Genomic DNA, 8,710 nt, shown 5'->3' with positions numbered 1-8,710 from the left:
ATTGAAAAAGCAACAAATTTGACATCCCACCTCACTAGATATTAGAAAATACATTTTTCTCTCCCCTCCTCCCTTATAAACCTAATAACCTCTTTATAAACCTCCCTGGTAGCAACCACCCTAACTAAAAAAATAAAAGCTCTCAGACCCTTATGGTCAGGATTCCCAAAAGGCACGCACGTAGATTGAGTCCAGTCACCCACGAAAATTTTCATACTTTTAAATTCAACTTGTCTGTTTTGAAATCAGCACCCTCGCCAAAATTAACTCCCTCGCGAGTATTTAATCTGACATAAAAATTTGTTTCAGGAGTGCTTGGATTCTGAGATGTGAGGTTACATATCAAGAAACTTATCAGCCAAAATGTAATAAGTACAATTATCTTACGTGCATATTATGAAGCAAGAACTGTTTTCTTAACATGTTACCAACAAAACAACCCCAATTCTTGACTTGTATAAAGTTTCCTTACTAACGGCACAATTAACTTGAAAATTACCGAACAGATTTCAGTTAGTTCAAGCTTAATCAGAACTACGTTACATTTTACTTAGTCACATTTTTGGGGATTTCCTGTTGTGAAATAACAAATTGTGCCTTTTGCGGTTTAAATTCATACTCCTTTAGCATTTTCTACAGCTGTCAATCATATAGAAGAAACTCATTCAGAAAAAGACAGGAATTATCCACGTTAACTACGTCAGGAAGTAAATTTGCAATCTAATTAACAGCAAAACATGTGCATTCCAAGGATGTTAAACATCTGTATTTCTATACGCTGATTGGCTGAGATGTTCAGACCGCGCTAGTATAAATTGGACAGGACCTCCGTGTTTCAGTATTAGTTGTGTATCAAAGCTAGTTGAGTAAAGATGGTTAAGGCGGCTACACTTGTTGAGGATTTAAATCTTGTTGTCAGATCAACAAAAGCCTATGAGAGAGTTCGTGAAAAAAGATACCTTACCAAATTGAAGAAATTAGTACCATTGCCGAAGAATAGGAAAGTGACTGAACTTGAGTTAATTCAGAATGCTATTAATTATATAAGTGATTTACAATGGATGTTGGAAACGAAAAATCCGGCATTTAGAGGATGTTTCCCTAGTGACGGAAAAGAAAATTCTGATGTTCTAATGGAACTAGGGAACGGAAATTTAAGCAGGAGTGAAGATAGCAAAGATGTAGCTATTAATGAGGTACGTTTAAATTCTTATCTCCGTTACCTTGTTTCAGCATTTGCCCATAGGAGGCCGATTGATTGATTAAGATTTAAATTAAAAGTGAATAGTTGTGGGCATCAAGCCATGGCTAATTGTAGGAAAAGCCAAGACAGATAGTCCAATTGAGTGAGAGGCTATTCTGGCATTGAGCCCCCTTATTAGGATTGTATAAAAATGATGTTAGTTCATTTGTTAATAGGTAAATTTTTCGCAGTTCTTATTATTAAATTGCCAATAAAATGAACATACCACTCGATGCCTTTTTTTTATGTTCTTTACGAATGTAATAATCGCTCCTATCGCAAATTCAAATTCGAGCATTTTTTTAACTATAAATAGTTTTGGCCCTGAGAAAACTTAGTATTATTTTGTCGAAAACGACGAAATAATGGATTTATAATGAAACAGTAAGTTTGAGACCAATGTTTTAAGCCTTTTTATAGCCTACCCCATATTTTGTTCATTTTCAAGAGCTCAAAAAGTGTCTAAATTTGAATTTGTGACAGAAGCGATTATTATATTCGTAAAGAACAAAAAGGCATCCGTGGTATGTCCACCTATGAACTGTGGTATGTCCAAAATGAACTGCGAAAAATTTACCTGTTTACTTTTCCCTCTTTAGAAGACTGGAAATAAACAAAAAAAGTTTGAGGTAAAATTCTAGACAACCTACTTTTTGCCATCTTTGAAAGTAGAAAAGAAAAAAACTTTCTGTAGGTCTAATGAATCTAGGTTCAAAAACATACTCCAGGGAGGACTTAAGTGATTAAAGTTTAAACTATGATTCCAAAGCCTAAACTAGCCTAGGCTTAGTACATAGGAAGTGTTTTTAAGCTCTAATATATTTTCTCTCCTTATCTTTAAGACTTCAAAGATTGCATGGATTTTATAACATTTAAAAAATATTATATTTTGTAAAAAGTTGGATTCCCCCACAATTTTTGTTCTAATATGGTTTTTCCAAGGGCCGCATTTCGACTTGGTACGACTAACTTTGGCGAGCAGTTAAGAATAAAAATTGAAACTCTTTTTTTAATGCACCTTCAATAGTTTGAGAGAATTTCTTAACTCTGTAATAAGAATCTTACCCGTTTCTCAATTACTTGTCTCTCTTGTTTTTATGCTATGAACTGAGTGTTTCTTTCAGTACCTTTTAAAATACTAGCTAAGTCCTTGAGATTGTGTTTTCAAGACCTAGAGTCGAAAAAATAGCAACTAAGAAATTCGTAATTTGAGATAAAATACTTTTATAGATTTCTTGAAAAAAAAACACAATGTATTGTTTCATTTAAGTGACCTTCTATTGAAGCTTACGAGCTTTCTTATTGCCCTAAGATATTATTGCACGATTAGTATCAAATATCTTCTTCTTTTTAGAGAACTATGTAAAAAAAAGGTACAAATTTATACTTTTAGGGTGGTTGGGATCTGAAATTCTAAATAAGTTTCTTTTACCTGAGTTTTTCTGTGGGGGTTCCTTCTCAGCCGTATAAAGATGCGTTGAGCAAGGTCTTGAACTAATTATTAGCAGGGATGTAATTTGCTATAGGGTAGGAGGTAACTCTCCCCTTATCGGCTGAAATTTAGCGTCATGGAAAATCTCGTCAAAACTAAGAGAGGCTGACATAATTCAAGTACCCCAGAAACATGTCAGTTTTCTTTAGTATACCTTTGCCTCTTTGGCATTATACGGCTCAAATTCATTGGTCGTTTTCAAATTCAACACCCTCACCTCCAGGGATTTGACGAAATTACGCCCCGGATTATTAGTTTATCAAGCCAAATGATATGTAAAGTAAGTTCCCTCTGAATATTTTGAAACTCTTAAAACAAGTAAAGAATGCCTTTGCTTGGGAATATTTTATAAAAAGCTTTTCTTGAATATTTTAAGCTCCATTTTGATTTATGTTTAATATGTTCTTATAATTAGGAAATAACTACCTGAGCCCAATTTAAATCCTGAACAACTGATAACTCTGAACCGCTCTTTGACGGGAAGCGAATATACAGACCTTGAGAATCAAATAAGACGACCGAGCAATCTCTTAATATATTTGTTTTTGTGGAAACAACAAATATATTGAAATATATAATATACAATAAATTAAACATCAAGGATATAACATAAATAATATAAAAATATGAATTAATAAAAATGTATTTCATATAATAACCTTGAAATGATTTTATTTTTTTTTGCAAACTTGGTTGCTTCACAATAATCTTCATTGAACAAATATCCTTTTGTGCCCCACCCCCTAAATTTTTGTGTTGACATCCCTAATATTGAGGGAGGGAAGATTGTCCTATTCGAACCCTTTCCCTGAATTTTTTTCAAACTCTTAATTGCGTTTTAAAAAATACAAAAAAACGGTACTTACACACTCTGTAAAATAGTAAAATACAAGGTAAGATATTTAAACGGTTCAGGCTATAACTTTACTTGAGATTGTTTGATCAAGTCTAGAAGAAAAGACTTCTTGTTGTATCTTCTCTCCCAAACTTAAGTCCTGAATCTGTTCCTAATCCCCCCGTTTGTTGTTTTGAGAATAATAAATAACGATGTAGGCTAGGCTTTATTTTCAAATTCCCATGGAAAAAATTCCCCTGATGTTGCCTTGAGACCAAAACCCATGTTCGTATGTTCGCACATATGCATATAAATATGGTCAGCAACACTGGTGGATCCAGGGGGCTGGGGGAACCCCGGGCCCCCCAACATCCCTTTCTCTGTTTTTTCTTTTTTCACTGTTCTTTTTTCGAATCAATTTGGCCAATATTCGGCACATTTGTAACATAGCCCCTCCACCCTAAGATTTTGCTCTACGTCCGCCCCTGGTCAGTAAGAAAAATGATTCTCAATAATTTTGCTACTGCGGGGACAAGTACTCGTCAATAGCTCCAGCTCATTTAATGAAGCGTTGACCACCTTTTAGTTTGAACCTAAAAATGGTTGTGGGTTTATCCAGCCATGAAATGATTATAGCCATGAAGAAAAAATTACTCACAAGGCTTTAGTTTCAAATGTCTCATTTTCAAACCACGTAAATGCTTACTTCCGGGAAGCTGTAGAAAAAATGTACCGTCATTCATGGAGCTTAATGCACACCTTCCTTGGGGCTGGTTCCTTATGAATGTAACATATGATTCGGTATGCTAATTATTTATTCTGGAATGTGTTTTTAATTGGAATCTTATTCATAAGCTCATCATGTTCAATTTTAATTTGTTTTTCTTCTTTTGTGTTTGTGTGTGTGTGTTTGAAGAATACGTTTTTTTTTTTGCTGAATACAAATTTATTGGCAATCTCCAAGAACGTCTCGACATTACGTAGGTAGGATTACATTCTAGAGTGGTCTTACTTATTCCTGAGGAAAGAATTTAAACTAAGGAAACAGCATTATGAAATCAGAGAATCTTCATTGAAAGTAATTTGACATATACTTTATAAAGTAATATTTTATGTGCCCCAAACACACACACACACACACACACACATATATATATATATATATATATATATATATATATATATATATATATATATATATATTAAAGATTTAATATAAAGATTTGTATTAAGGCTTTTAAAGATTTGTTGACAACTAAAGGAAAACCGTTGCCGTATCAGATAATTAACAGGTCAAAGAAGGTGTCTAGTTTTTTTTTCACTTATGGGTACATTCTACGTTTCATTAAATTCGTCCTTCATGTCGCTTCGTATTGTCAATAAAAAAATATTGATCCTACTTATTAAAATTTAGTTGATTTTCGATTTTTTTGGCCACTTTTATTTTTAACCGGGGTATGCTGCACAATAGTGAAAAGACGTAAGAAGAGATGCCCACTTTATACCTACTTCTATTGCTACTAGCAACTCATTGCGGGATCAAGCCACATGAGGTCAGCACAACTACGCATGCTCCTCATTCATCTTAATCTTTTAAAAGCCTCCCTCTTTTCACCCACCCAAGAAATTCTTATTTTCCTTAAATATTTCCTTACGAAATCCCCCCACCCTGTTTGGTGATGATCTTCTTTCTGTTGACCCTATACGGTTGGCCGACAAGGACTATCTTTGGTAGTTTTGTCATCTTTGACCCACAGAACGCGTCTTAGCCATCTCAGTCTTTCCAGCATTATATGCCACTTTGGTATATATCTAGGAGCGCCTTGTTTAGCCGCGTGTATGGCGTAAGCCGCCTGGCTTACCTTTTTCTTGAAAGTGTGTTACGCCTTGAATAAATCTTGCTGACTTAACTAATCGTTATTCTCTTTCTTTCAGATCCGCTGCGAGGACGCAAATGAGTCATCAACAACACCGTCAGCTGACGTGTCCATATAATTACTTTCTGTGTAATTGCCTCGCAGATCTCCATACCCAAATTTGCTGGGTATTATTCCTGTGATATGTACAGTCGTTTCAGAATTTGTTTCAAGAGTTTATTAATTTTTGAGTGTATCTTAGTCATTTCATCATTCCTATTCTTATAACTATGGTTTTCAATATACTTGAAATGTTTTGTTCTACACTGTGATTTTTATCGTCTAGTTCCAGCCGAGGTTAGGAATAGTTTTAATATTTTTGACATTTAAATTTTGATTAAATAGATTTTTAGATCCAGATGTTGGGGCATAAGAAATGCACTTTTACGTGTCTGTATCATGGGAGCAGACTTCGCTCGGTGAAAAAAATGTAATTTTTTCACCTCTTTCTAAAAAAAGCCCATTAATTTCTGTTTATTTCATTCTATGTAGAGAACAAACGCATTAATATATTGGACGTTTGGGCATTCGTAACATCATTCATATGAAAAATGTTTTTCCAAAATTAATTTAAAATTAAATTAATAAAATAAAATTAAAAAGCCCTAAGCAAATTGTCTAAAGTTGCGACCTATCTACATCGTTTTTTCACGCTGGAAAATGAATAACAATAACCGAGCGAAGCTCATTGCCATGGTATATAAATTACATATTTTCTGCCGTAATGCATATCATGTAAAGCGAAGCAATTAAAAATCTGATGCTTACTTCTCAAGCAAGGAATGCTTACTTCGAGCAAGGAAATTGAGAGAAAAACATAATCTAATTTGTTATTCATTAAAAAAAGAAAATTTTGCTGGAATGCTGTCATAATTTTCCGAATATCGCAGGAATTTTGCATTTTTTTAAAATATCTGGTCTTTTAGGAAGTCCGTTAGTTGTGGGTCTTCGAGATGTGTAAGCAAAAGTGTAACTGGGACGGGTGACGTACTATAGCTACAGTGTAGTCAAGCTGTATGTCCAAGGTATAGGGACTGGGGAACGACCCCTCCCCTGAAATCCTTGATTATTGAGAATTTTAGGCACTTTTCACTCGCGTTATCAAATAAAATAAGTTTTTATCAATCCTGCTTTACCTCGAAAAAATTCTGGCGCAAGATTCTGTCTTGAAGACTTCCAAAATTAATAGTTATTAAATTAATTGGGAAACATATTTTATTATTAGGGGAAAGCCATTAAGATCCTCTACCGCTAGATTTACGATACCCGATAATTTAGCTTTAACTTTGCCGAGTCAATAAACCAGTTCACTCAACCAATATTTGACGCTAAGATTACTAATGAAAAGAATAACCGTCACACGTAATCAAATTGCGAAATAATGCCTGATTATCCGACAGGTAAAAACATAAAATTATCTGAAAAATAAAATTTATGTAAAGGAAAAGTATTTTATTTGACTTGGTAGTTGACATAATTTTCGTAGTCAGGAACCATATTATTTCTCAACCTTACTATAAATGAGTAAAAAAAAGTTTTTTTTAACTGAAAGTAAAGAGCAACATTAAAGCTCAAAACGAATGTAATTATTCCCTATATAAAGGGTTGTCTCCTCTATACCTTGCTCTTTACGCTAAAGCTATAGCTTTGTGTACTAATTAAACGGACACTGTTTCAGTAGCCTTTCTCAAAAATTGGGACAAACTTTAAAAATCAGGCAAATTTTCTCAGGCTCATAACTTTTGATGGGGAACACTAAACTTGATGAATTTTATATATTTGTAATCAGCATAATAAGCTGATTTTTTTATGTATCTATTGGTATCAAAAATCCCTTGTTTCGTTTTTTTTAGAGTTTCGGTTAGGCTACTATTGAGCCGAGTCGCTCCTTACTTTCAGTTCGTTACCACAAACTGTTTGATTCGGAATATGCTGATGGGTAGGATTCCTTCATTTCTTTCTTGATATATTTAGTCATCGTTGGACATCTCAAACTTACCTCTTGAGAAATCTCTTTACTTGCTGGCCTATGAGACAATCAGTAAAAACATTCAAAAGAAGTTATGTGCTGGTATTGTATATATTTTGAATGTTTTCTAAGATAACAGAGCCATAAGATAAGAACCCTGGGAGATTTTTATGCACCACCAAGATATATATATATATATATATATATATATATATATATATATATATATATATATATATATATATATATATATATATATATATATATATATATATATATATATATAGGCCCCCTGGCGTAGGTCCCTGATATAATTTAATTGATTTTAACCAGAGGCGCCATTTGAACCAAATCTTGGGGTGGGCATAAACTCCATCTTGCCCCTCACTTCGTGTCGCGTAATCATCTAGGAAATGGGGATATGACAGAACTCGAGAATTTTATTATGTATCTTACCTACTTTCAAAGTTTACAAAAATTAATAGCAAATAGCGTAATTACCCCAAGGGTCGTCAAGTAATTACGCTCTTTGGTTAATAGGCGTGCAGTAATTTCAAATCAATTGGACAGAATGGATTATGTTGGACATAATGGATTATTATGGCCGGCAAAGGGCCCTTTGTGGTGGAAGCTTGGGCCCCCCTGAAAAATCTGGGGTGGGCATTTGCCCACCCCTGACCCCCCCAAATGGCGCCTCTGATTTTAACGATTAAATAAGCGATACAAGACGCTATTTCATTTTGCCTTTGGAAAGAGGGCCGGAGACGATCTGCTTTCTAGAGCGGACCAGAATCACCCTTTATAAGAAAGCCTTGAAATCATTTCTATGAATCATTCCCAAGCATAATTACTTTGTCTAATTTTGAAGTTTGAATTAGATTAAGACTAATATTGCTTTTTATCTGGTGTTCAACTATGCAAAGACCATGTTTCCTTCTTACCTACGTGCTCTGAATCTCAACTTAAAATTATTGTTATGAACTGAAACTCTTTTGAGTTGCAATCCGACTATTGTTGTCTACAAAACAACATGGAACATAAAATCTCTCTCATTAAATTTTCCTTTGTATAACTTTGTCACTTCCTGCCCATTGGTACGTATCGTAACTTTTTCTTTGCTTTGCCAATCTTGATTTAATTAGAATATAGTTTCAGACTGGGGTTGAATTTTCAAGCTAAAGTAAACTGCCTTACGGAGGAAAATCATTCTTACTGGGTCGACTGGGGAAATCTGTCATGTCGCAAGTTATTTCCT

At 34.1% G+C, this 8,710-nt stretch overlaps 1 protein-coding gene across 1 annotated transcript; it reads left to right on the top strand.

Moving 5' to 3' along the window:
- The first annotated feature begins 818 nt into the window (after window positions 1-818).
- Window positions 819-5,750, top strand: LOC136035006 (protein extra-macrochaetae-like). The gene is made up of 2 exons (XM_065716578.1): window positions 819-1,196; window positions 5,506-5,750. The coding sequence occupies exons 1-2, from the start codon at window positions 873-875 to the stop codon at window positions 5,563-5,565; spliced, it is 384 nt and encodes a 127-aa protein (XP_065572650.1). The 5' UTR covers window positions 819-872; the 3' UTR covers window positions 5,566-5,750.
- The last annotated feature ends 2,960 nt before the right edge of the window (window positions 5,751-8,710 follow it).

This window comes from Artemia franciscana, chromosome 13 (assembly GCF_032884065.1).
Source record: "Artemia franciscana chromosome 13, ASM3288406v1, whole genome shotgun sequence".
Taxonomy (NCBI): Eukaryota; Metazoa; Arthropoda; class Branchiopoda; order Anostraca; family Artemiidae; genus Artemia; species Artemia franciscana.
Note: the sequence above shows the minus strand (reverse complement) of the source record. Positions and strands in the feature narration are given on the sequence as shown.

What these genes read in the sequence shown, in the direction of transcription:
- LOC136035006 (XM_065716578.1), top strand. Translation starts at nt 873, where the DNA reads ATGGTTAAGGCGGCTACACTTGTTGAGGATTTAAATCTTGTTGTCAGA. An exon ending in AAGATGTAGCTATTAATGAG is followed by an intron (nt 1,197 to 5,505) that starts GTACGTTTAAAT and finishes TCTTTCTTTCAG; the next exon opens with ATCCGCTGCGAGGACGCAAA.